At 50.4% G+C, this 26,195-nt stretch overlaps 12 protein-coding genes across 12 annotated transcripts; 8 read left to right on the top strand and 4 right to left on the bottom strand.

Annotated features, from left to right (window-relative positions):
- The first annotated feature begins 154 nt into the window (after positions 1–154).
- On the top strand, positions 155–1,894 carry preB (alpha-factor pheromone receptor STE2). The gene is made up of 2 exons (XM_073743656.1): positions 155–1,301; positions 1,373–1,894. The coding sequence occupies exons 1-2, from the start codon at positions 557–559 to the stop codon at positions 1,759–1,761; spliced, it is 1,134 nt and encodes a 377-aa protein (XP_073597231.1). The 5' UTR covers positions 155–556; the 3' UTR covers positions 1,762–1,894.
- Positions 1,895–2,323, top strand: BDW70DRAFT_27459 (uncharacterized protein). The gene has a single exon (XM_073743657.1). It carries the CDS (start codon positions 2,028–2,030, stop codon positions 2,271–2,273), a length of 246 nt encoding a protein of 81 aa, XP_073597232.1. The 5' UTR covers positions 1,895–2,027; the 3' UTR covers positions 2,274–2,323.
- sly1 (syntaxin-binding protein) lies at positions 2,323–4,826 on the bottom strand. The gene is made up of 4 exons (XM_073743658.1): positions 4,613–4,826; positions 4,341–4,557; positions 3,909–4,291; positions 2,323–3,859 (listed from the first exon to the last, which is right to left on the bottom strand). Exons 1-4 carry the CDS (start codon positions 4,650–4,652, stop codon positions 2,373–2,375), a joined length of 2,127 nt encoding a protein of 708 aa, XP_073597233.1. The 5' UTR covers positions 4,653–4,826; the 3' UTR covers positions 2,323–2,372.
- Positions 4,827–5,494: 668 nt separating this feature from the next.
- BDW70DRAFT_27480 (uncharacterized protein) lies at positions 5,495–10,047 on the top strand. Its single transcript, XM_073743659.1, has 9 exons — positions 5,495–6,446; positions 6,518–6,681; positions 6,737–6,852; positions 6,899–7,403; positions 7,790–7,892; positions 7,951–8,507; positions 8,565–8,947; positions 8,999–9,240; positions 9,292–10,047. The coding sequence occupies exons 1-9, from the start codon at positions 5,871–5,873 to the stop codon at positions 9,958–9,960; spliced, it is 3,315 nt and encodes a 1,104-aa protein (XP_073597234.1). The 5' UTR covers positions 5,495–5,870; the 3' UTR covers positions 9,961–10,047.
- BDW70DRAFT_27500 (uncharacterized protein) lies at positions 10,048–10,546 on the top strand. The gene has a single exon (XM_073743660.1). It carries the CDS (start codon positions 10,135–10,137, stop codon positions 10,393–10,395), a length of 261 nt encoding a protein of 86 aa, XP_073597235.1. The 5' UTR covers positions 10,048–10,134; the 3' UTR covers positions 10,396–10,546.
- A 482-nt stretch (positions 10,547–11,028) lies between these two features.
- BDW70DRAFT_133718 (amphiphysin) lies at positions 11,029–12,970 on the top strand. Its single transcript, XM_073736371.1, has 4 exons — positions 11,029–11,371; positions 11,425–12,444; positions 12,493–12,882; positions 12,944–12,970. The coding sequence occupies exons 1-3, from the start codon at positions 11,188–11,190 to the stop codon at positions 12,513–12,515; spliced, it is 1,227 nt and encodes a 408-aa protein (XP_073597236.1). The 5' UTR covers positions 11,029–11,187; the 3' UTR covers positions 12,516–12,882; positions 12,944–12,970.
- BDW70DRAFT_27530 (aldo/keto reductase family protein) lies at positions 12,702–14,269 on the top strand. The gene is made up of 7 exons (XM_073743664.1): positions 12,702–12,882; positions 12,944–13,023; positions 13,078–13,088; positions 13,140–13,197; positions 13,253–13,434; positions 13,488–13,872; positions 13,940–14,269. Exons 2-7 carry the CDS (start codon positions 12,949–12,951, stop codon positions 14,090–14,092), a joined length of 864 nt encoding a protein of 287 aa, XP_073597237.1. The 5' UTR covers positions 12,702–12,882; positions 12,944–12,948; the 3' UTR covers positions 14,093–14,269.
- On the top strand, positions 14,192–15,410 carry BDW70DRAFT_27516 (putative gamma-cysteine synthetase regulatory subunit). Its single transcript, XM_073743661.1, has 2 exons — positions 14,192–14,345; positions 14,439–15,410. Exons 1-2 carry the CDS (start codon positions 14,323–14,325, stop codon positions 15,349–15,351), a joined length of 936 nt encoding a protein of 311 aa, XP_073597238.1. The 5' UTR covers positions 14,192–14,322; the 3' UTR covers positions 15,352–15,410.
- On the bottom strand, positions 15,411–16,494 carry bud32 (serine/threonine protein kinase BUD32). The gene has a single exon (XM_073743662.1). The coding sequence runs from the start codon at positions 16,325–16,327 to the stop codon at positions 15,470–15,472; it is 858 nt and encodes a 285-aa protein (XP_073597239.1). The 5' UTR covers positions 16,328–16,494; the 3' UTR covers positions 15,411–15,469.
- Positions 16,495–16,750: 256 nt separating this feature from the next.
- On the bottom strand, positions 16,751–21,159 carry BDW70DRAFT_158759 (DNA-directed RNA polymerase III core subunit RPO31; the record flags this gene model as incomplete). The annotated part of the gene is made up of 2 exons (XM_073740578.1): positions 16,751–20,993; positions 21,065–21,159. 2 exons carry the CDS (start codon positions 21,157–21,159, stop codon positions 16,751–16,753), a joined length of 4,338 nt encoding a protein of 1,445 aa, XP_073597240.1.
- A 382-nt stretch (positions 21,160–21,541) lies between these two features.
- Positions 21,542–23,672, bottom strand: BDW70DRAFT_133725 (GTPase GUF1). Its single transcript, XM_073736372.1, has 2 exons — positions 22,875–23,672; positions 21,542–22,822 (listed from the first exon to the last, which is right to left on the bottom strand). The coding sequence occupies exons 1-2, from the start codon at positions 23,597–23,599 to the stop codon at positions 21,559–21,561; spliced, it is 1,989 nt and encodes a 662-aa protein (XP_073597241.1). The 5' UTR covers positions 23,600–23,672; the 3' UTR covers positions 21,542–21,558.
- A 130-nt stretch (positions 23,673–23,802) lies between these two features.
- BDW70DRAFT_133728 (spindle checkpoint protein MAD2) lies at positions 23,803–24,953 on the top strand. The gene is made up of 7 exons (XM_073736373.1): positions 23,803–23,925; positions 23,972–23,997; positions 24,044–24,069; positions 24,124–24,162; positions 24,208–24,236; positions 24,282–24,498; positions 24,552–24,953. The coding sequence occupies exons 1-7, from the start codon at positions 23,871–23,873 to the stop codon at positions 24,835–24,837; spliced, it is 678 nt and encodes a 225-aa protein (XP_073597242.1). The 5' UTR covers positions 23,803–23,870; the 3' UTR covers positions 24,838–24,953.
- Positions 24,954–26,195: the final 1,242 nt, after the last annotated feature.

Genomic DNA, 26,195 nt, shown 5'->3' on the forward strand with positions numbered 1-26,195 from the left:
CCAATATTGAATGGCCCCTCAGAGAAACGATCTGAAAGAGTTACAATCATGATGGTCCATGGGAGACACTTATATTAACTGCGTCATGATTGCGACTGTTGGATGATTGAGGCGTTGTTACATTGTTCTGCCAAACGGGGCTGCTATTGTCTGTCTCGAACTCCGCTCCCGACAACAATCAGTCCAGATAATGGATTGGGTTGACAATCATAATCGCCACGGCTTAGCTTGGCCTGCAGCAAATCCTGGTATTGTTGGATCTCTATCTGGTCTGTTCTTCATATTGTTTGTCTCGGGCGTTACACGAGAACGAGCAGCCATGGCCACAACTTAACCAAGTCAGCGACCAGTGTCAATGGTCATATCCAGAGACATTCACCACACATTAAGGGGTGATATGCGTGCTTAAGGTTCTTATACGGACCTGCCTTTCGACGCCAAACCTCAACCTGCAAACTTCTTCCCGATAAGTCTCTGCTTTGAGAAGAAATACAGGGCCTTGGAAGAACCGACCGACGAACCCGCTTCGCCTCACCTTCACTCTACGTTGACTATCATGGCTTCGAATTTTAATCCCTGGAATCAGACTATTACCTTCCGTCTCGAGGACGGGACTCCCTTCGACATAAGTGTTGATTATCTCGATGGGATTCTCCAGTATTCTATTCGAGCATGTGTCAACTATGCTGCGCAGCTCGGAGCGTCTGTTATCCTCTTCGTCATACTGGTTCTCTTAACTAGAGCCGAAAAACGTGCTTCTTGCTTATTCTGGCTTAACAGCCTAGCACTACTCCTCAACTTTGCCAGACTGCTATGTGACGTGCTCTTCTTTACGGGCAACTTCGTAAGAATTTACACGCTCATCTCCGCAGACGAATCCCGAGTCACCACGTCCGATCTTGCAACCTCCATCGTGGGTGCTATAATGACAGCTCTACTCTTGACGACGATCGAGATCTCGCTGGTCCTCCAAGTACAAGTTGTGTGTTCGAATCTCAGACGCATCTACCGACGAGCTCTTCTTTGTTTATCAGCTGTTGTTGCAACGGTAACCATCGCCATTCGATACTCGCTGTTGGCCGTGAACATACGGGCCATTCTCGAATTCAGCGACCCGACTACCTACAACTGGCTGGAAAGCTTAGCCACCGTGACTCTCACAATAAGCATCTGCTATTTCTGCGTAATCTTCGTGACCAAGCTCGGATTTGCCATTCGACTGCGCCGCAAACTCGGTTTGAGCGAGCTCGGCCCGATGAAAGTCGTCTTCATTATGGGCTGCCAGACCCTGGTCATTCCAGGTATGTCCTTCTATGCTACCTTTCTACTCAGACCACAGGAAAACGAACGCCCAGCTCATTAATTCTGCCAGTCATTGTCTCGATCACCCACTACGTTAGCGATGTCCCAGAGCTCCAAACTAACGTCTTGACCATCGTTGCCCTCTCCCTCCCGCTTTCCTCCATCTGGGCTGGCACAACAATCGACAAACCCGTAACGCACTCAAACGTTCGCAATCTGTGGCAGATTCTCTCTTTCTCAGGATACAGGCCTAAGCAGTCGACCTACACCGCCACGACAACTACAGCCACAACCAACGCGAAGCAATGCACCCACTGCTACTCCGAGTCGCGGCTGTTGACGGAGAAGGAAAGCGGGAGGAACAATGACGCAGATTCAAAGTCTTCGTCGCAGTATGGGATTGCCGTTGAACATGACATCTCGGTTCACAGTGCGAGAAGGGAATCTTTTGATGTCTGATGTGCTGGGCCTCTTTTTCCCGTATCTCATTTCTTTCGGTTCTCATTTCTTTCGTTCAGAAATACATATACATCAAATTTCAGCCCATCGTCATGGACATGTTTATTTCTGGATCAACCGCTAGTGACCTACTACACCGGGTGATTGTCTACATAGTATGGGTGAACATCGGGCAGGTAGTCATGAATGCATTATGCATAGCGAGACCATTGGCCTCTGAGCTGCTTCATGTCTTGTTTCTTTTCGTCACTCCCTTCACATAACAAATGTTTCAGATTCCCCGACCTCTTTGCTCGAGGTTATTATCTTTCAGTTTTCCAGTCCTTTTTGGGCAGGTGGTTCCGACTTGCGATGGTTGTTCTGATTCGTCCTTAGGCGATACTAGCCCAGACAGATACATCATATCAGAAGTCACTGCCTTCTTTACGCTGCATCAATTTAAAGAAAAAAAAGTAGGCTCTAAACTAATGCGACAAGCAAGAAGGGTAAAGTTTAGCCCATCCTTTTCATAAGGCTAACCTATCTAGGTATTAATTAACAGAGGGTTCGGGAGAACAAAGAAATATTATCGATTCTTAACAGGGAGAAAGAAAAGAAGAACAACTTAAGAGCTAACCCTCCCTCCCTAATTTCGCTAACGACTCGGTCAAGAATTCATTGGCGTTCATCAAGTCAGTACTGCCGTAGACAACCCGCCGCCTCGGACCACCAAGAGGTTCATGCCCAGTGCGGCCGTTACCTGCCCCCTCATGGCCCTGCTGCCCGCTCGTGCGTTGCACCCAGTCCTGTAAATTGCCGTACTCGTCCATGCTGCCACCGCCAACAGTGAAGACAATTGCTTCATTGAAGGCCTGGCGGCGCTGCCCAAAGCTAGCCTGTATACCTGAGCCGCTTGATGATGGGCCTTGCTGAGCGTTGCGGGCAGCAGATGCAGGAGGGATGGTTCCGCGTGCATTTGTGCTCCTGGGATCGAAGTAGAGGTAGTTCTCTGTTTTGGCAATTGCAGAGCTAGACGCGGAGGCGGGGTCCATGATTGATTCGGTGATTTTAGTGAGGGTGAGGTCTTTGTTGGCGGGGAGGAAGTTCTTGACTCCTGAGATGAGGGAGTCGAAGTTTGCGCCTAGGGCGCCGGAAGTGATGCGGTCTGTGAGGCGATTGGAGAGGGAGGAGAAACCGCGGAAGAGGTCCGAGGATTGCTGCTGTGGAGCTGCAGTGGCCGTCGTCATCATGGTCATGCGGGTGAGCTCGCGGACTTGCTTGACGTAGGCGATGGGGCTGATGTCCTGGACTCCCGTGCGGGTAAGAGCTTCTTCGAATTGGCTGATGTCGGCACGGGAGAGTTCAGTTTCTGTGCTCAGGAACCAGATGAGGAATATCCGGAGTTTGTCTGTGGGGTTAGTGCCCTTGGTAGGGTCACTAATTAACTCGAGAATCTGTGCTTTAGATTGCTTGGTGATATTCTCTTCAAGCTCGAAGAAGTTATCTAGTTGGCGGTCTTTGATACCCTTAAGCAGAGCGGTGGCAATGTTCATGTGCATGTCGAGAATCGATTTCCGCTCTCGTAGCTCGGGTAGAAGAGTAATGGCGGCTTTGAGGTGCTGCGCAGAGGCACTCGTATCGGCTTGAAGGTCCTCGATCGAGGAGGCTCCGGTCTTCCTTGTGATTTCGGTCGCATCCTCCTTATACCGTGTTAACTCGGCGTCGATATCCTCTGCCACGTGCGGGAACGGGGCACCGGCGTTACGCTTCCAGAAGAAGTCATTACTGCCGAGATCATAGGCCTTCTTTGTGGTGCCAGCGGCAGGATTTGATTCATCTACAGGTGTTTCTACCGTGATACGGTTGAGTCGCATCTGCAGAACATCTTGCACAAGCGATTGATAGGTCCACGAATGTGAGAGCATAGGAACCAGATCAACGTTGCGGTCAACGATGATGAGAACCGGCCGTGATGAAGGTACACCGGGAGTGGACTTTTTGTTAGCTGAGAATAAGTTGTCTTTGGAATTGAGAATGTGATCGCGTAATTTACGATCTAACTTTGTCGCGATAAGCTCAGCTGCACCTCCTTTGGGACAGCGTATGATCGGTATGGCACCTGGTCCTTATCAGTAAGAATGTCGCCCAGCGGTTCAGTAGTTACGCACCCATTGTAACGCTGACGCTGAATAAACCAGTGACAATTTTATCGACAATTTCGTCCAGCTCGGCGTCGCTGGTCTTTGCGCTGTTGATCTTCCAGTAGGCATCATTTCCGAGACCTAGGCTAAACAGATCTGGTTCGGCGACAATGAAATTCAGATACTGATCGTATACCTGGGCGATATGTTCGGCGGTTCCAGTGGTTGCTATTTGGGATGCGAAGTCTTCGAGGAGAGGCCGAGGGATGGAGGATAGGAAATTGACGTAGGCTGGGGAGTAGAGGCCGCGCTGGAGATCATTTGCGATTAACTGGATATTGGAAGCAGTGGGCTGGACGAGGTAGACAACGGGAACATCGGGGATAGGGTATCTATTAGAATTGATATTCCTATGGAGACTTGGTCAGCTGCGGTGACGTCGAAAGGAGAGGCGCATACAGATGGATGGTGACCCCCCAAGCTCTAAGATCATTGACCCGTAGCACGCTGCTGATAACGTCCCGCCCGAGGTTGTCAAACACCAACACTTTCCAGATCGGGTCGCCATCCTCGTTAAGTATAGGGGTCGAGATGAGGCCCTGCGCCGAAGCCTCATGGGTGGCATCCTCTGCGGGGCGCGGATCGTGGTTTAGGTTGAGGATTTTTTGAATAGAAGCTAAACATTGTCAATTATAAGCGAATTAATATATTTGATAGATTATGAGACCTACCGACCTGACGGTCTCGGAGAGACATTGGTTGTGATGCCATTGCGCGTCCTAACTGTTTATGTAGCTCTAACGCTCATGGCATGAAGTTACCGATGCCGCTAGAACAAGCAACTGAGGGGAGAGTAAACCACCGCAACGTGATCACAGCCACGAGCTTGAAGCGCAAGAGATCAGATAGTAAATCAGGACTCCAGCCGAGGGAATCGAAAGATCTAGATAGGACTAATCTACGGAGTACATCTACACTCCACCTGGCCTCACTCTGAGGGCCGCGGGAAAAGCTGCTGACATAATTGAGGGGCTAAGCCATTTTTGAGAGGCGACAAACAGGACAAACCCATCACGTGCTTCTTGTCATGTCCTGCTGGCAAGGTTCCTCCGTCCCAGTCTTTCCAGCCGTCCCATCGTCACCACTCCTCCTCCCCTATCCTTCCCTAACTCATCAACAATCCCCGTAAAGCACAAGATTATGTTGTTTAACTGCAGCTCAGAGCGGTTCCTGTGACCGGGACCATTTCTTTCCACTTTCTAAGGAAACATCAAAAATAAGAGTGGCTACGAGTGAGTCGTACGAGCAGAGAAGAAAAGGAGTCAAGGCTGAGAGTGAGAGGCCAAATTTAAGGGTATTCTGGAAGCGAAGAACTGGAAGGAGAAAGAGACAGTCCCAGAGGAACGGGACCAGAATTATCGAATTATCATACGTCTATCTACTTGGACGGACAGTACTCCAAGCTTGTGCATCACGAAGAGCCCTTTTTGTTCTGGTTTTTCTATTAAATAAGAAAAAGGGGAAGGAAAGGGTGCAGCAACCTTCGTGAAACGTGACTCGCAGGATTCTACCAGTCTCGTCCACAGTTCACGGACAGGTATTTTCGACTCGTACCTTAAGGATTGAATCACACCATCTGAGCCTCTGAAGTCTCCCCCCCCCCCTCCGCACAGGAAAATCAACTCGCCCCCAGTCCTTGGAACCAGCTGAGCTCTGCAGTCTGCACCACCGTTGCTGCTGCTGCCGCCGCCGTCTTCCGGTTGTGGCCAATCAAATCGCGCAGAAGTCTTCCGATCTTCCAGCCGCTTAACGCGGCACTGGGTCCTTTCCTAACTGGGACAGCAGCACAATACACTCAACTGTGATCCAGGTTATCCTTCAGACTCCAACTACATCACGGACTAGATAGTATCTTAACTTGGATTTCACTACAAATTGCCCTTCTAAGCCAATCTGGGCTGGTGGGAGGAGCGAAGAAGCGGCGACATCATGGACCCAGTAAACCCGGCCTCGTTGCCGCCTGAGTTCTGGAGCAGTTTGGATCCGTATACGAACCCAGATTCTTCCCAACACCATCATTCACATCCTCCTCAGCAACAGTCGACTCCCCAACAACCACAACATCAGCCTCTGGGAATTAGTTGGGACCATCCTGCTCTGCATTCGCAGTCATCTCACCGTGATTCGGCCCATGGACTGTATCAGTCAGCAACACCGCAGTCATGGCAGCAGAATCCGTTGCATCACCAACCCATGGTCTCACCAACACCGCAGGACCTTGGGATATCTTCTCAGTATCGCCAGATTCCGCAATATGCTCAGGGACAAGTGACTTTTGACTCTCGGGCGGTCGCCGCGCCGGATAATGCTCACTATCAGTCCTACTCATTCTCCCCCAACTTCTATACTCCTCAACACATACCTATCCCAGATGCATTCCCACAAACACACTCACCACAGCCCTCTCAGCAGTCGTCTCGACCTGCTTCATATCAGCCGCAGCCGCTCCATCAGAACTCGTTATCGCAATATACGATCACCCCCGGATTCCCTGACGACCCCACAGTAAGCATCATCCAGGCTACATCAGTTCTTTTTTTCTCTTCTTTTTTTTTTCTTTTTACTGACAGTTTCAGCATCCCTCGATTAGCTTTCCAAATGAATTTACACAGCCTCCTCAACGTGCTCCGGAGCAGACAATCAACCCACAGTTCATCAGTACCCCGCAGCCGATGAATCAGAGCTCCTCGCTCAACAACCAAAACCAGTTTGTTTACGTAAATCCTGCCGAGGATCCAAAGTGCGCTTTCCCCAGTTACTTACTTTCTGAGCCTCAAACTGATGGGTTCTCCTAGAATGTTCAGTTATTTCCCGGATAATGTACATCTGCAGCCGATTTTACCCCAACCTGAAGTGAATAATTCCCTTGCTTCTGATCATATTTCGACGGTTGGAGGTCCTGCCATAAATGGTATGTCTTTGCCAATCCTCACCCCGTAAGCTATTAACCAGGGCAGGTATCAAATCTGTACCAGCAATTGCGCCGGCTAAACCGGCGCCTTCAAAAACAAAACAAGCGGGGGTCAAGAAGCAACCTGTGACTAAGAAAGTACCTGCCAAAAAGGCAGATGGGAAGGGCTCGGCCTCTTCCGGCTCAGATAGCTACGAGTCTGACTCGGATCTTGAAATTCAGGAACCAGAGGAGCCGTCACCTCTGCCTCCTACTCGTCCTGCTGAGCCCGAAGCTGCGGCACAGTACGATGTCCTAGAGGCTGTGTGGTCTCCGCGTAATAGACGGCCCAAGGTCGACAAGGTTAAGACTGCATTAGTCGCATTCAAAGACGTTGTTAAAAACCTTAGGGATTCGTGGAAAGAGACTGCTCAAGCTCTAAAAGCGGCGGAAAATAAGGGTGAATCCAGCGATACAGCTCAACTAAGAAAGCAAGTTGCTCATCAACGACGTCTTATGGAGGTGGCTGTGATTGCGACCCTTGAGAAGGGCCACCCCATGATTGTCGAAAAGTATGTTATTCCCCTTCTCCTTGGTTTTGCATACCTGGCATATTGCCGCCATGGCCATAGAAGTCAGAAACGAATTGAGGGAATCTCTCACGTAATCTCCCTAATATGGTTGCCATCATGTCTTAAAGAATCTTATAGAGGAAGAGTGAGCTTGACTCTGCGCTGAGCGACGATTGTCCTCGGTAGCTGTATAGAAGAGAGGAGCAAAGAACGAGATGTGGTGTCTCTTCTTGCTTCTCCCTCGAGAAACAGCAGTGGCTGCCACAAATAAAGGGCAAAGTTACCAGCAGAACAAAGCTTGTTCATTCAAAACTCTGGATTCTATATAACGCCGTTTTGCTGCCAATGCTATTTTGAACTGAGTTGGAATCTGACGGAAATCCTAGGCTCGGTGAGCATCCGATGGCAGTCGCAGCCATTTACTCGTTTCTTCTGGATCGGCATCAAGCCCTAGATTTCAACGGATCTCTAACTGTGAACATATTAAAGGTGAGTATTCGCATCTTTTTTTCGCCGATTCACTACTTTAGCTAATTATAATCTCCAGCTACTTGCTCGGTTCGTCACCATGGATGACGACACCCTCACTAAAACAAATGTCGCCAAGGTGCTTCCAAGGTTCGCGAAAAAGGGAAGTGCTGAAGTAAAAGTCCTCGCACAAACTATACAGGCCAACGCCGCTGCATCCACCAAGCGCAAGCAGGAGAACGGGAAGCCGGGTTCAAAAGAAGGCTCGCCGGCTAAACCTCCGGTGTCAGGTGCCGCAGTCGTAAATGGGTCTCGTAGGGATATCTCTGGCTCTAAACGGCCACGAGATGGAGAGGCCAACGGACAGACGGCTCCAAGGAAAGTAGTAGTGACGTCCAATCCTAAACCCGGTCCGAAACCCAGCGGCGCCTCTACCAATGGCTCCGTCAAACGCACGCAAGAGACTGGTCAAGAGAGCAAGCCCACCGGAAGTACCGCGTCGGCTGCATCACGCCCGAAGGCCAACATCATCGCTCCCAAACCCACGAATCTTTTTGGAACTTTGACTTCGGCATCCAAGAAGCCAGGGACTTCGAATGCAGAGAGAGCTGCTGCCGCTGCTGCTGCCAAGACGAGGTAATAAGATCCACCTGCTGAACAGGCTGTTGATCCTTTGTGCTGACATGATAGCAGTTCCGAAAAGAAAGAAGCGCCGCGACCAGCATTCTCTTTTGGAGATATAATGGCAGACCTCAACAAGCAGAAGGAACCTTCCCCACAGGAATCGTCGGAGAGTAAAACTCCAGAAACGGAAGAGGAGCGGACGAAGAGGCTCCGTAAGGAGGCGCGAAGAAAGTTGCGCGTTACTTGGAAGCCTGACGACTCGCTAACTGACATTCGTTACTTCACTCACGACCCTGACGAGGAACTTGGACCAGGTGACCGTACACGGCAAGTAGGCGATGTGAAAGGTGAAGGGAGTGTCCTCAAACTTCATAAAAACCTTGACGAATTGGAGGAGGATGACGACAATGGTGTGCGTGAGGAGCAGCTTTTCGACTATTATGTTCCCTCTCGTAAGGACCCATCCATGTCCAATTTTGGTGTTCTTAGTCTAACTCGCATAGAAATCGACGATAGTGAAACTTCAGCTGAAACTCGAGCTGCGAACTATGTCAAACGAGGGGGCGCGCAGCAGCCTATCAGCTCCGAGGCGAAGGCTCAAGAACAGCGAGAGGCTACCACGCTTATGGTTTTCCATACTTCACCTGCGGACGTGCCACCATCAGCTAAGGAGCCACCCCCACCAGACAGCAGCGAAACGGCACCGGAAGTCCTGCCATTCGGAGAGCCGCCGGACCATGTCAAGGTATGCTGGGTATTAGTCTTGGTACAAAATATGGTCTAATAGTGAATTCAGGATCGACAAGAGCGGTATTATGCGATGATTAGGCCCCAGCCACCGCTCCAGAGCCAGCCTAGTACACAGAATAACCAATTCGTCTTCAATCTGCTTAAGTCGATACAAAATCCAGGCCAGCAACAGTCAACGCCCCCTCCTCAAGTTACTCAGCCAGCTCAAGCTCCCGCCTTCAACCTGGAGCAGACTATCAACATGCTCCGCCAGCAAAACCCACAGCCGCAACCACAAGTGCCCCAGGTTCCTCAAACTCCTCAACCACCAGCGATTGATCAGCGGCTTTTGGCTATGCTCTACGGTCAACAACCACAGCAAACCCAACTGCAACCGCAGGCACAGGCACAGCCACCGGCCCAGCCTCAGCCTGGCGTCATTCCACCATACCTCGCTGCAATTATAGCTCAGTTTGGTAATCAGAATCAAACGCAGAATCAGCAGCCGGCGGCTACTGAGGCCCCTCAGACGTCAAGCCATTACGAGAATCCGGATCGTAAACGCATGCGCGAAACCGGTGGCTATGATGACGATGATAAATGGAAGCGGAACAGAATGAATGCTCCAAACAAAAAACATCCCAAAGCCGGATCCGTCCCATGCCGATACTGGGCCGAGGGAAGATGCCTCAAGGGCCAGGACTGTACATTTCGCCACGATCCGCTTTCGCCATGACTTTCCGTGATAACATTGTACTCCTGACAAAGCCCTTCGATACCCCGTCGCGTTGTTTTGTTCTCTTCTGTCTGCCTATGCATTTTGCATCACGTCTATACTTCCAACTATTGGTCCCTTAACCGGACTAGATTCAGTTACTTTGACGGTGTTTGGCGTTGTGACTCGCTTCTTATGCTACTGTCATACTCATCTCTCACGCTTTTTCTTTCTACCATTCTAGCATCTTTATTTCACCAGCATATTTTCCTCATACATCACCGGCATAATGGTTTCCTCTGTGGAGTTCGGGCTGTTATCTATCTGATTTTGTGGGTGGAACATGCATGCTCATTATTTACAGCGGCCATCCGGCGCCATATTCTGTTTCTGTTCCTTGCATCCGGCCTGAGCCGGCCAGCCGCATATTTGGGCAGAGCGAGCATTGTACATTAGGCATTTAGTAAGACAGGGTAGATATCTTGCTGAGACTAAATGGCGTTGTTTTCGTCGCTCCTTCCGCCGCCCTGTATGTATTGGATGTAGCTAAGTCCTAGGAACCTGGGCGGTAGTCAAGCTCGAATATTCCAGGGATGCCACGATTGGTTTGTTTTGAAGCCGACTCGTTTTGCTGGTCATATTTCAGGTGGAAATATGCTAACCCTTGCAGGAGCACTGGGTAAGCATGAGAAGACAGTTCCATCTCACATCATATGGAATTCGCATACTGCACCACTATGGGTAAAGTCAGCATGCGTGCTCTGTTTTGGCCCTCACAAGGTTTGTACGGAATGGATTAGAATCAATAGCATCAAGAGGGAAAAGTGTGCTCAGTAATATCGGATGGCAACAGAATGATTAGAAGCAGACCTGCTATGTGCATCAACAAAGATATCCCACTCCAGCAGAGTAAAAGAGCATTTGTTTGATGGAACGCAAGTGCTCGGCAGGCCATCATCGGCCAGTCACGGGTCATGGCACAGCCACACTGTGACCCCTCTTATGTCATACCCGGTAGGCCAAGCCACAGCAAGGCCAACTGAGCGTCAGCGGTTCTTGGACTTGGGTTCTAGAGTAGTCAAGGCACCAGCAAACTGGGCGATTCTCACTCTCTCCCCACTTACTTCCTCCAACACTACTTCCCTCTCCTCTTTCCTCTAACCCCAAGACACCATTTTTCACGGCTATTCCCACGACTGCTTCACTCGCATTTGAGAGTTCCGCCGCCTCCGAGCCAGAAGGTGCGAGATGAGTTTAAAGGGTTTCCAGAAGAGCATTGTCCGCGCCCCGCAAACGTTCAAGGCCAGGTTCAACATCGGCGACAACACCAAGGATCCTGTCTACACCGATGCCGAGCGCCGATTTCAGGAACTCGAAAAAGAGACAAAGAAACTCCACGATGAGTCTAAGAAGTACTTCGACGCCGTTAATGGTAGGTTTCTTCCAGACGCCTTCCGCCTCCACTCCGGCTAATACCCCGCTTAGGGATGCTGGATCACCAGATTGAGTTCTCCAAGGCTATGACAGAGCTTTATAAACCAATTTCCGGCCGTGCTTCCGACCCGAGCACCTATACGATTGAAGGAAACCCTGAAGGCATTCGGGCTTGTGAGGAGTATGAAGTTATTGTGCAGGATCTGAAGGAAGCACTAGCACCGGAGCTTGAGATGATCGATTCTCGTGTCGTCAGCCCCGCGCAACAGCTCTTAGAGGTGATTAAGGCCATTCGAAAGGTTGCTGTGAAGCGAGACCACAAGAAGCTCGACTATGACCGTCACAGGAACACTCTGAAGAAGCTGCAAGATAAGAAGGACAAGTCGCTGAAGGATGAGAAGGCCCTTTACAAAGCTGAGGGGGACGTAGAACAGGCTACTCAGGATTACAACCTATACAATGATTTGCTGAAGGATGAGCTGCCGAAACTCTTCGCCCTCGAAGCGGAATTCATCCGGCCGCTCTTCCAATCCTTCTACTACATGCAGTTGAATGTCTTTTATACATTGCACGAGAAGATGCAAGGCATCAACATTGGTTACTTTGATCTGACACGCGACATCGAAGAAGCGTATGAGGAGAAGCGCGGGGACGTCAAAGAGCGCGCTGAAGAACTCACCATTGTCCACTTCAAGACCACAGGTGGTCGCCGGCCGGGCTCGAAGCTCATTGGCAAAGATAAACTAGCCGCAGAGCACAAAGGCCGCTTCGGATCACGGCCCAGTGACCCCGATGTTGTCGAAAACCCGCCGCCTCCGTACTCTCCTGGCGCCAGTGGAAGCGCCCTCGCAGCAGCCGCAGCCAAAAAGCCGGCACCCCCACCCCCAAAGCCCAAGCCTTCGCAGTTCCGTGCCCCCGTCGAGACAGTTACGGCCTTGTACGATTACGAAGCACAGGCCCACGGTGATTTGAGCTTCTCGGCCGGCGACGTCATCGAGATTGTACAAAGGACCGATAACCAAAACGAGTGGTGGACAGGCCGTGTTGACGGACGAGAAGGGCAGTTTCCAGGTAAGCATTGCCTAGAGAATTTCTCTGGACTATGCTAATGTCTCGCAGCGAACTACGTCCAGTTGAATTAGTGAGGATCAGTAAAATTATATGTTCGCTTGGAGTCTCATCAGGCTTTACTCGCATCAAGAATTGTTGCTTGTTCATCGCTCTACACTGCTGTGTCCATGTGGCATTAACTGTCGCCGTGTATATATATACCTTGGGGTTTGAGCAATGATCCACGAGCTGCTGCGCGCTTTGTCAGCGGCGTTAATTATTGACCTAATACCTATCCTAGAATGTTCTTGACGTTGTGTACGAAGTTGGACAAACAGCTTGGACTCGCGCCAAGATATCTAATGCTAGATTATCCGTCAATAAATCGGTTATTATCCGTGACTGCGTGAGGCTTGAGATTGATAGCAGCCCCACTACCAACAATCGATGACCTCATCTGTATAAATACCCCAACTCCCCGTTCCCCAAGGCACACTATCCTATTTTCTAACACCCCAAGGAACCATGGCCGCCCTTCAGAGTCTCCGCTCCACATACCGCATGAACTCGGGGCATGAGATCCCGGTCCTAGGTTACGGCGTGAGTAACATCTATTCCACCAATAACATCCAATAGGCCATTAACAAAACCTAGGTCTATCTAATGTAAATAACCCTTCGCCATCCCTCATAAACACATAAGCTCACATGCTCCAGCCCGCCTTCCAAAACCGAACAGACAACCCGGGAAGCATTGCGCGTAGGATACCGCCATGTACAACAGTCCATTCTTCATCCTGCTCGATGCAAATGTCTAACCAGCAATACAGGTCGACTCGGCCATCATGTACGGCAATGAGAAAGCCTGCGGCCGCGCAATAGCTGCCTCGGGAATCGATCGCTCACACATCTTTTTCACTACCAAGATTCCGCCAGAATCGATGGGGTATAATGCTACGAAACGGGCTATCGACTCGAGTCTACGGACTGCAGAGCAGGAATACTTTGACCTGTGGGTTGCGCCGACCTATTCATAGAATTCCCTCAGCTAAAATAGGCATGTAGAATCCTCCTTCACGCCCCCTACGGCGGCAAAGAAGCCCGACTGGGCTCATGGAAAGCGCTTGTTGAGGCCCAGAGAGCCGGAAAGACAAAGTCAATTGGTGTCTCTAACTATGGTATCCACCATCTCGACGAGCTAGAAGCGTACATCCAGACTAGTGGCGATGACGGTGTGAGAGGAAGTAAGATTGATGTTGGGCAGTATGAATTGCATCCGTGGCTCGATCGGTCGGATATTGTCGAGTGGTTGCAGGAAAGAAATATTGTTGTCCAGGCTTATTCGCCGCTGGCGCATGGGACGAGGATGCGCGAGCCGTTGTTGAAGAAGTTGGGGGACAAGTATGGAAAATCGCCAGCGCAGATTATGATTCGGTGGGGATTGCAGAAGGTCAGTGTCCTCTGCTCTCAACTTCGTTTAGCTCTATAGAAGACTGTCTTTGTACTGACTGTTCCAGGGTTTTGTTCCTCTTCCCAAATCAGTCACTCCCAGTCGCATCCAGGAAAATGCCGAAGTGTTCGACTTTGAATTGGATGAGGAGGATATGAAGTCCTTGCATACAGGGGAGTATTCGCCAACGGACTGGGATCCTACTCTTGATTATGATTAGTTGAGAGATATAGTGTATACGTATAGTGGGAGGTAGTCAAATTGATAGCTCGATAAGAACAGTAGATCGGTCCCGCTGCTTAGCAATCGATCATTTTGGATCTCCAAAGTCCAACCCCACCACGATCACTCCTTCAAGGCGCAACTCACCCAGACCGCTGTGCTGTGAACAGGCAACCAAACTACCATACAGCAATAATCCTCCCTCAAATACAGCCCTATCCAAGCACAATGAAGTTGGTACTCTCGACCTCGTACGTTTTTGCCCCGCCATCCCATCGTTAAACCCCTCAGTTCAAACTCCCCAAGCCGAACCTATCCAAACTCATTGTTCTCCCTCTCAACAGGAACATAATGACCTCCGGAGGTCCGTCCGTAATCCGGCAGCCGTCAACATTCAAGTCAAATGTCGAACTGATCAACTCACTTCGCGCAAATTTCCAAGCCGCACAGCAATCCATCCCTTCCGAACCCAGCACAGCAAACAGCTCCGCCTGGACAAAACAAGAAGACGACACACTCTACATCCCCGCCGTAGACTTCTCCCAGCGTGGGCTCGCCGAAGAACGCTCACAGTACGACATCACTGTCAAACTATTCTACCTCCCGGGAATTCCCGTTTCCCGACGTTGTGCACACACAAAGCAAGCGATCGATCTTGTCCTGAAAGAGCTACACGTCGACTCGATTGATTTACTCATTGTCTCATTTCCGGGGATCCACTTTGATGCGGAAGACGACAGTGAGGAAGAAGAAAGTATCTCCGTTGACGGCGGGAGCAGCGTCGAGCACGAAGACGACTTCGATAGCCTCGTGCAGACGTGGAAATGTCTTGAATCCTTACAAGAGCAGGGGAATATACTGCAGCTTGGGGTTGCGGAGTTTGGAAGCGAGCGGTTAGCCCGGTTCCTGGAGCACACGCGCGTTAAGCCCGCAGTCAACCAGATCAATTTGAAGGACTGCTGTGTTGTTCCGAAGAGTTTGATTCTGTATGCGAAGGAGCAGAAAATCGATTTGTTAACGCATAATGATTGTAATGATATCTTGCCGAAGGGGACGATCAGGGAGTTGCTGGGGCCTGGGGAGCGTGGGGCGGGGATCCTGGCTTCAACTCCGGAGTTGGATGGCAAGGATGGTGGTTTGGTCGATATTGAGACGCAGTGGGTGGTTAAGTATACGGCTGTGGTGAAGGACCGAGGGGTTGTTGAGAACAAGGGTTATTTTGCGCTTGCGGATGTTGGGAGCTGCGTTGAGGCTTGACCGGAATGGCTGGCCTATTTCTGATTAAGAATATTCCGTTTCTTTTGCATGTAAGAGCGCGGCGTTGTCATTTGTCCTGACATTCAATGCAACCATTCGATACCTGTTATATAGGTAACTACCCAATCATGCTCCTCTTCCTTCCTCTCATCCTCACATCTTCCAACCTCTTCAGAGCCGAGACCGCACCCTTATAACTTTCTCTATACCCGACAAGAACTTCCTCGAAGAATCTTTCCGTTCGCGGATGCGAGCTCCCAAAAGCCCGTTCAAGGACATAGAGATCCACTGCGCGGTCCTCATCCTGGGAGCTCTGCATCGCGAGTCCAAAGTCAATCATGACGATTTCACCTGCCATAGAGGGTGACCCCTGATCCCTTTCTTCTATAATTCCAGTCGTATCTGCAGAGCCCAAAGGACGCAGCATAAGATTGCTCGTTGTCAAATCCCCATGTATAACACCCGCTCTATGCAACCCCCCAACAGCCCTCCCAATCCTCCGCATAAGCCCGCGAACCTTCTCCTCCTCGCTCCCTTGCACGCCCTCTCCCAAGCCCAGCCCCTTTCCCCTCTCAATGCCTTTTAGATATGCCTCCCATACCTCCAGAATAACCCTGACAGGCTCACCCTCAATCCATTCCATAACAAGCCAAGAGCTCCCATCTCTAGCACTTGGCTCCCAATCCACACCCAGTAATGCGGGGACCGATACACCCTCTTTCACTAACTTCTGGAGACAACGCGCTTCTTGTAATATGCGGGCGCGGGTTAGGCGGCGATCGAGGATCGGGTGTCGGTAGGGTTTTGAGGGGCGGATTTTGAGCGCGGCGGGCTGGGACGGTGAGAGGAACGTGGTTCTGTAGAGGTGCGCTTCAGCGCCTTGATATATTGGTGTTAATTCATTTGTTGAAGAGGAAGGAAGGGAGGCGGAAGAAAGAATGGTGGAGAATGGTGGGGGGTGGTTGGTTGGTGGCATTGTGGTCGCGGCGGCTGATCTGGTGTGTTTTGAGGTGTGTGATCTCGTAGATTTCAGCTTAAATTAAGGCAAGAGTTCGTTTCTGCTCGAAGAAAAGAGAGCAGTTTGTTTGAGAGGGCGGTGAAGGTGAGGTGAAGTGAAGAGAAGAGAATAGAGGAGGGGGAGAGGCTCGGACTCAGATAAATTTGTGGTGGGGAACTTTATCTTAAGACCGGACCACCACCACATCCCATATCCCATATCCCATATCTATGAGGGACTTGAGACTCGATTGGCAACAATCTTCGTCACTATAGAATCCATTGTATATATCTATTCTGACGGAAATCAAATGATATAACCACCATATAAACCATCCATCAATCGTACAAAGCAACGCTAAACGCCCATAATGCTACTGTACTTTTCTAGCAGAGAATAGATCTACATCTTCCTCTTTTTCGTCTTTCGCTCACCGTGGACATCATTCCATGCATCTTCAAAGATTGTCTTCTTCGGCCCAATCTGGCCCTCGAAGAAGTTCATCTTGCGGACTACCTCCATCGCACCGGTACCAAGCGACACCGTCTTTCCCATAATGATACACTCAGAGACACCCTCAATAAGATCGGTCCGGCCCGCTCCACCAGCATCAAAGAGATGGTCCGCAGTCTTCTCGAAAGAAGCAAGTTGCAGAACAGAATCCCGCATTTTTGCGAGACCAAATCGCGTGATACCGAGAACTTCACCCTTGTAAGTCATGACGTCGGCAAGGAGCTGCATATGACGCGGATCGATGTCCATGTCCTTCATGACCTCGCTGATTTCCTGGATGATAGTTGACCGGGCTGCCTCAATACCCAGCACCTCACGCGTTTCCATGACATTGTTGGATCTGGTGCGTAGGCCGTCGATACCGACGGTGTTCATGCACTGGCGGAGACCGTATCCTTCGACGAGGAGGGTGTTAGTATCTGATTTGTCGTCGGTACGGATGATGGCACGGTTAGCTTGCGGGTGGCCGAGGACTTGGATGTCTGGAAGCAGGCGTTTGAGGGCCTTGAGGCGGAGGAAGGGGTCTGAACTGGTAGCGGCGATTTCAGTCTTTGACAGCTTCTCTTTGCTGGCAGGATCCAGGTCAATGTGGATGTGAATGTGGGAGCGGGTTGACCGCAACTTCAAGTCTTCTGACTTGAATCGTCGGTGGTTCTCAATGGCCTGACGTATTTTTCCCACTGTCAAATCGAGTTCAAGGGCGCTGATTGTGTCCCAGTTGATTTTAACTGTCAGGTATGCCTCTTTGCCAGTCCAGGTTTCGCGAACGTAGTGGATGATATCGCGTAGGAAGGTCTTTTCGATGCGTCCCTTCGCCATGCGAGCCGCGACGATGTTGCGCTTTTCAACAAGCTCGCAGGAAATAACAGGAGTACTGATCTCCTTGGAGGCGTTGATGATTTCCTTGATACGGGGAACACCCTGTGTGATACTCATACCGGCGACACCAGCAAAGTGGAAAGTCTTCAGTGTCATCTGCGTACCCGGTTCTCCAATGGACTGCGCACCAACGGCACCCACAGCGTGTCCTGGCTCAACTTGAGCTTTCTTATACTTCATCAAACACTCGGCGATGAACGTCCGAAGCGTCCTCTCCGTCAGCTTTCCAGTATGGTTCAAACCCTTGATGGTCCTCTCGTCAGATGGGTCGCTGTCACCACCTCGGGAGATCAGTTTGTCCGCCTTGGTCTGGACGTATTGCTGAATTGAATCGAGGAAATCCCGAGCGCTCTCGAACTGGTCAATACCATGGTCACTCCGATCCATATAGTCGAGCTCAGCACCCATCAGATCATGTCGCGCTAGCTTGGCGCGTTCTTTGGAGAGCATCTCCTCACATACTTCCATAATCTCGGCAGGGGACAAGCTTCGTTCCTCGTTCTTATACGTTGTCGTTTCAGCATGGATGAAAGTTCGATCGAAGTGGACCGGCTTGGCTTTGCCCTCCATATCGACGGGGTCTAATTTATCGTCACCGTACTGGAATTGGACAATGCCCTGGGACGAGTTTCGAACAGTGTCATCATAACCAGTAGAAAGGTCTTCCAAAGATTTCATCAGACGACGCGACATGTAACCGGTTTCAGCAGTTTTGACCGCAGTATCGACCAGACCTTCACGACCGGACATGGCGTGGAAAATGAACTCGTAAGGAAGGAGACCCGAGAAGAAACTGTTCCGCACGAAACCCTTGGAAGGGGGCTGTCGGGCGTTTTTGGGGAAATGAGGTAGAGTCCGGTCCTGGAAACCGTCCTGCACACGCTGACCACCGATAATTTGTTGACCGACGAGAGCGACCATCTGAGACACGTTGATACTAGAACCTTTCGATCCGGACGTAGCCATGATCAGCGGGGAATTGTATTTGCTCAGCTGGGCAATACACTCGTCACCGGCCTGCTGACGGACTTTACTCAGAATACCAGATAGTTGGTTTTCCATTGTCTGTAGTTCGTCACATCCAGGATACTTTTCAAGGGTTCCAGCTTTGTACTTGGCAATGACTTCGTCACACTGTGCGTACGCTGCTTCAACGAGGTCGTTTTTCGATTGTACTAGTCTATCGCTGGGATAGACATCTGTGATACCGATAGAAAATCCCATGTTTGAGAACCAACGGGCTGACAGTTTCGACAAACGGTTCATTCCCTCGGCCGCAGCAGCAGGGCCAAAATCACGAAGCATGATATAGAACACATTGTCCTTCTTTCCGGAACCGACAGTAGATTTGTCCATCACACCACACATGACCTCGGAATTTCGAACGACGAGCCACGAATCGTTGGGGTCCAGGTCTCTTGGTTGATTCCCCTTTGGCGGCTTAAACTGTTTGCACGCAGCGTCGAGATTGACCAAGACCGGGTCATCCTTATTAGGCCGCATCAGAATATTGAAGACCTGCTTTCCGGTCCAGAGCATCTGTGGCTTAAACACTGCGGGCGGAGGAAGGTCGAAACGCGTTTGCGGACCAAGCATGTATAAGCAGATCTGGGTAAAACTACGCCGGTCGAAGAAATTATCCTTGCTGCTAAGCAAATAGGCAGCACTAATGAAATCTTGAATGGCGCCAATGATAGGCTCTCCGTTCTTGGGTGTCGCCAAGTTGTTTTTCACACCCATCAACTCCATGGCTTCAGCTCTCGCCTCCTCCGTCTGAGGAACGTGAAGATTCATTTCGTCTCCGTCGAAATCCGCATTGTATGGGTTACATACACACTCATTTAGTCGGAATGTCCGGTGCGGGCGAACTTTGGCAAAATGGGAAAGGATACTGAGTTTGTGGAGGGAGGGCTGACGATTGAAGAGGACAATATCGCCATCTTCGATATGACGCTCGACGATATCTCCTTCTTGCAGCTGGTCGGCAATAAATTTCAGGTTACCATACTTAAGCATGGTCTTTAGGGGGTTGCCCTTTTTGATGATATAGTTGGCACCCGGCCACTTCTTCTGTCCATTTCGAACACACTGCTGTAGCTTTTCTTTATTGTACCTGTTAACCACTTCGGGATACGTCATGTTCTTTGCGACCAATTCTGGGACAGCAACCTCATCGACGCGAAGGTTAGGATCGGGCGAGATGACAGTTCGACCAGAGAAATCAACACGCTTTCCGGACAGGTTACCACGGAATCGACCCTGTTTTCCCTTCAGACGCTGCACGAAACCTCGAATAGGCTTCCCGAGGTCTGCCTTGTTCAGACCGGGGACATCGCTGTTAATGTAGACGGCAATCTGAAGCTGCATATAGTCCCAGCACTCCATGATCGTCTGCACTGGAGCTCCTTTTAGCAAAGCATTTTTGAGGTTGATGTTACTCTGGACGATATCTCCCAGCTTAGCCGTCAGATCATCCTCAGTCGATGAAGCGTCTTGACCGACCGACGGACGAATACACACTGGTGGCGCAGGGATAAACTGCCAGAGGAACATCTCCGGCCTTGCTTCCTTGGGGTCCAGTCCTAATAATTCACAATCACTGTCCGAGATGCGCTTGAACAGATTCAACACCCGCAGCGCATTCAAATCGTCCTGAGCTTTTTTGTAATGTTTCTCGACCTCCGGATTAGAACTTCTAGCTTCCTCTAATGACCTATCGAAGACGATCTTGCTAGGTGGCGGGATCTTCTTCGCGGATGTCGAGGCATTGAACGCACGGAATTTGTCATGCGTGATCTTAAGAGAGCTAGTACCTGTCTTCTTCACCACCCCATTAACAGCACCACAGTTTTCGCAGGTTCGGGTCTTGCGGCAGCGGTCGTTGACTCGTTTGGCAATCTGCATCCGTCGCAGGTTATCCAGTCGCGGGCGGCGCATCTCACGGAGAAAGGCCCGGCGTTCTGCTTCGGGGAGCAGAATATGCGAGCACTCCTTGCAAATTTCCTGCAGAATACTAATAACACGCTTGAAGTAACCCACATGAAAAGCGGGCAAAACAAGCCGCACATGACCGAAGTGGCCGTTGCAAACCTGCAGTGCGCCGCCGCATGTCTGGCAGGTCGAGGTTTTATTCGAGATACCCATGCGCGCGTCGAGCGGGCCATTTGGAACAATAGAACGGTCATTTTCGAGGTTGAAGAATTTCCTGTCGGACACTTCGACTACGCCTTGGCTGACAATGTCGTCGTTGGACCTGCGGAGAAGCCGAACCGTTAGCCTGTCGCTGGCGGCTTCGCAGAAAACTTCTGGCAAGCGGGCACTCACAGCACACCAAATTTGAGTTCCTTAATCACTTTGGGGACACGGTCGATGACCTGGGCCTTACCCAGGTCCGCCTGCACACCCTCCAGAGGCTGCATCGCGCTATCAAGGAATGACCATGGCAAGGCGGAATGACTCAACGGGTTGAGGACCGGAGGCTCGAAGTCGCGTCGAAGATGACGGGAACGACACAATAGTTCAGATCGGTCTACAGACAAGTAGTGCCGTTGAGAAGCCTTGCGAATCCCTGAGAGCGGACCGTGAATGCCGAAAAGGTGAAAGAGGGGAGGCTGCAAGTCCAGTTTAACGGCGGGGTTGGCGACGAAACTTTTTTCGCGGCCAGAAGAGCTCCCTTCGATCTAGCCAATCAGCGACAGCGTAACTATACCAGCCGTCGGATCTAAGTAGATTGCATGTTCAAAAAATGTTAAATCGCTATACAGAATTCAATAATTATTGTATTTGGGGTCTCTATATATTGTACACTGCTAAAGTCGCTACTTTGCTAGGAACGCTTGGAAAGCCTTATGCTCAATCACCACATTTCCGACGGCTCGAAGCCTCTTGCGACCTTCTTTTTGCTTCTCCAACAACTTTCTTCGTCTACTGACATCGCTGGCATGGAGTTTCGCCAACACGTCTTTTCGGTACGGCTTGACAGTCTCACGTGCAACGATTTTTTTGCCCACCGCAGCCTGGATGATAATCTCAAACAGCTGTCGGTCGACGTGCTCTTTGAACTTGGTCACCCACTGCCTTCCCAGTCTGTCGGTCTGGCTGTAATGTACGAGCCGGGCGACAGCATCAACCGGAGCTTTGTTGACAAGGAGTTGCAGCTTGACGATGTTACTAGGCTTCCAGCCGGACTCCTCGTAGTCCAGAGAGGCGTATCCTTTCGTCCCTCCCTTAAGCTTGCCAAAGAAATCGTCGACTAACTGCGCCAAAGGCAATTCATACTTGAGAATGACTTGCGTCGGGGTGAAGTATTCAAGGCTTTTCTGCTCTCCGCGGTTCGCTTCGCACAGTTCGATGACTGTTCCCAAATACTCATCCGGGAAGGTCAAAGTAGCCATAACGTACGGCTCTTGCAGTTCCGCAACCTTCATGCGCACGTCATCCTCGTCGGGGAAGCGATTGGGGTTTGTGATGATGTCTTCCTTACCGTCCTTCCAAACGACCTTGACCGGAACTGACGGCGGGGTAATGATAATACTGGCCCCATGCTCCTGACGAAGACGGTCCTCGAACACCGAGCAGTGCAAAGTACCCAAGAATCCCAGTCTGAAACCGGCTCCGAGCGCTTCAGAAGACTCTTTCTGCACGGTGATACTCCGGTCATTGAGAACGAGTTGGTTAATACTGTCCTCCAAGTGTTCGAAATGGTCCGCATCTACGGGATATGCAGCGACGAAGACCATTGCCTTGGGCTCCTCGAAACCGGGCAGCGGTTGTACGGCCTTCTCGGACCCGACCGTTGTGAAAGTATCACCAATTTTGGCCTCTTTGCTTCGTTTCATACCCGGGTTGAAGAAGATGTATCCCACTTGGCCAGCACGGAGAACTGTTTGTGGCGTTTCAAGCGGGTATTGGATACCAACTTCGCCCACGTAGTACTTAATGCCGGTTGCGAAAGAAACGACTTGCTGGCCAGCCCGGACCTCGCCGTCGAAGACACGGACAAGACATATCACGCCTTTATAGGAATCATACCAAGAGTCGACGAGTAGCATACGGAGAGGTTTCTTACAGTCGCCGACCGGCCTACTCAGTTGTCAGTATCTCAAAACAAACCTCTAAGAAATTCAAGACATACGCGGGAATCTTCTCTACCACTGTAGGAAGCAGCTGTTCAACATTCAAACCAGTCTTGGCTGAGACAAGAACTGCATCCTCTGTATCAAGTTCAAAGGACTGTTCCAATTGTTCGAGAGCCCGTTCCGGTTCGGCTGACGGGAGGTCCACCTTGTTGATGACGGGAATCAATTCCAGGCCTTGCGAAAAGGCAAGGTAGAAGTTCGCAACAGTCTGCGCTTGAATACCTTGACTAGCATCGACCAGAAGCAGCGCTCCACCACAGCTTGCATAACTTCGCGACACCTCCGCGCGGAAGTCGACGTGGCCCGGGGTATCAACAAGATGCAGGAGGTAGTCCTCCCCCTTATGGTTGTATATCATGGTACATGTCTGTGCCTTGACTGTAATACCTCGTTCGCGTTCGACATCGAGCTTGTCCAAAACCTGCTTGTTCATGCCCGGTTTAATCGTGCCGGTGAGCTCCAAAAGTCGGTCGGAGAGCGTGCTCTTTCCATGGTCGACGTGCGCGACAATACAGAAGTTGCGGTATCGTTCAATCGGAATCGCAGAGATCCTCGCTTCAAGATCTGTCATAGGCACCTTTGACGGTCCCTTTGCTTTGTAGGAGGAAGTGGTGGTGAAAAGACGAGTCGCGAAGGAAGATCCGGGCGCCTTAAGAAGGCTGGACGCAGGCCAATTTGGAGCCGCGCTCAGCCATCTGGCTAATTGCAGGCATCCTCGCATTGGGATTGCTGCAGTAGCATGGGAATGACTTCCAAGCTTGACAGGAGTGGGATGGGTCGTGGATCGTGACAGGAGACGCGGCCGGAGATTGATCGGCAAAAAAGTTGACTTGCGGAGAGATGATCAGTCAACTTAGGCGGGCGGTCGGCTAGATTGCTGCGGTGACTATCACGAGTAAACAAAGCTGCAACTTCTTTCATTCATTTTCCTTCAGCAACAGAAACGCAGACGCCCATATTGTGCTCAGTTCTATCGAGTATATACGAGCAAAATGTCAGCATCAAAAGACAAATCTAAGGACAAGGTCCACAAGCTCTCCATCAAAGGTGAGTGTTCTTCAGTCCCCGCATCTTCAAAACTCACCAGCAATAGGATCTTCGAAGCTTGTGGCTGAATTTGTGAGTGCAACTCTACTAGTACCATGAAGAATGCTAAGACTTTTAGTTTGAATACTCGATCAACTCAATCCTGTGAGCTCTATTCAGCGATTTCGACGCCGATCAAGTGTTGACCTTCAATTCCAGTTTTCAACGAGGGGTGTATCCTCCTGAGGATTTCACAACGTAAGTCCTTTGCGCTTGACTCGGTACTTGTGCTAACTTTCTCAGTGTGAAGAAATATGGATTGAACATGCTCGGTTAGTCGACCTCCCCGTTCCAATAACACTCATTGACCGGTCTAGTTACCGCCGATGACCAGGTGAAAGCGTACATCAAGAAGATTATGTCTCAATTGAACAAGTGGATGTTAGGCGGCAAGATTTCCAAGTTGGTTGTGGTTATTACAGACAAGGAAACTGGGGAGCATGTGGAACGGTGGCAGTTTGACGTGCAAATATTCGGGAAGCACAAGAGTCAATCAACCCGGAAGTCGGGCGATAAAGAGAACGATACGCCGGGGTAGGTCATCTCGGATACGCAATTGAGACATGCTTGCTGACCTCTTTTTTAAGGGATGTCGGCCAGCCCGAACCAGTCGAGAAAACCGAAAAGCAGATTCAAGAAGAGATCCAAGCCATTTTCCGTCAAATTACTGCTTCCGTTACATTCCTTCCTGTCTTGGATGGAGACTGCACATTTAACGTCTTGGTTTATGCGGATGCGGACTCAGATGTTCCTGTTGAATGGGGTGACAGTGATGCCAAAGACATCAAGAACCCTGAGAAAGTCCAGCTCAGGAGCTTCAGCACAAATAACCATCGTGTGGAAACCATGGTCAGCTACCGTCTAGCTGATTAGATGTGGCATGGTATCAAGCCAGGAGTTTGGAGTTTTTGTCATTGTTTCTACGCTATTTACGGGTATATGACAGATCTTTGTCTCATGCATAATGACTTATCAATTCTTTATGTTTCTGCACCATGGCAAGTCCATTATATTAGGAAACAACCCATTCCCTGTACTTCCCCCATTCCAATGGACCAACTCCTCCACCACGGGCTCCAACCCTACACCAACCCACAGCCCCTTCTCCAAGCCGTCAACCCACCCCCGCTTCATCCTCTTTTCCTTCAACTCAGCACCAACACCATACCTATCACGCTTCCACAACCCAAGTCCTCTTTTCTCCTCCCCGTCCAGCAGCTCTTTCAATGGTGTTACCTCCTCCGGCGGGTTAATTCCAATTACACTCCCACTCCCGGGCTTGTCCAGCCCCACAGCAGGAAAATGGCAACTCATAAACCGCTCCCGCTTGAACTCGTGCGTCACTACTGTTACCTGGTCTGGGTATCTGCCCGTGTGTAGGCGGAAACGGAGAATCGAGAAGAGCACGTTCTGGTACGAGTCCGTGGCGTGCGTTTCAGCTGCTACCCTGCTTGGGTCTATACTTGGTGCGTAACCGAAAAAGGCATTATCTCTTGCGAGGTTCTGCAATCGATCAGTTGAATTCACGTTTTTCATCGTAGCATCCCGGCTTATAAGATTTCTCAGCTGGGCGATCATACCAAATACGACTCCCCTTCTGCCAGTTCAGTCGCAGGCCGTTTCGTTGCGCCTCTATACCCATACATATTGTCAGCATTCTCGTTCTCACCTTCACTCTTGTCCCAATGCTTAAGGTAACGAAGAATCATTTGGCCTGACAAACGAATGAAACCCGATAGTTAAGTTAGACATACCCAGAAAAAACAAGCAACGCCCCCTCATCCCCCGCCAAAAGCCGAATCCCAGCCTTGACATGCTCTGTGAATGTCGGTGTTTCCCCACGCTGAAACCCCTCGATTAGCCTGACGATGGCTTGTTAGCTATACGCGTTTCCCGTAGATTACCCGTGCATTTCCAAAATGGGCGTCCGTCCAATTATGGTCCGGTACTGACCATTCCTCCTCGTCGCGACCTTTACTGGGGCCACCGAGGTAAATTGCGTGGCAGCAGACAATTACTAGGTGGTTCGGCATCTGCATTGTTATTCTGATGCTGGGATTGTCCGTCCAGCTGGTGGAAGGAGGGGTTATTTTGGAGGTTGAATCCAGCTATTGCTGATTTACCGGTTGGTTCCCGTCCATGGACTCCACTACGGTACTGTGCTAGTTATACCACTTTAGTAGCCGCCTGTTCGCCAACCTGTGATATAAGCAACTGCTACTGCAAGCGGG

This window comes from Aspergillus foveolatus, assembly GCF_047715535.1.
Source record: "Aspergillus foveolatus strain CBS 279.81 unplaced genomic scaffold BDW70scaffold_16, whole genome shotgun sequence".
In the NCBI taxonomy this organism is placed as follows: Eukaryota; Fungi; Ascomycota; class Eurotiomycetes; order Eurotiales; family Aspergillaceae; genus Aspergillus; species Aspergillus foveolatus.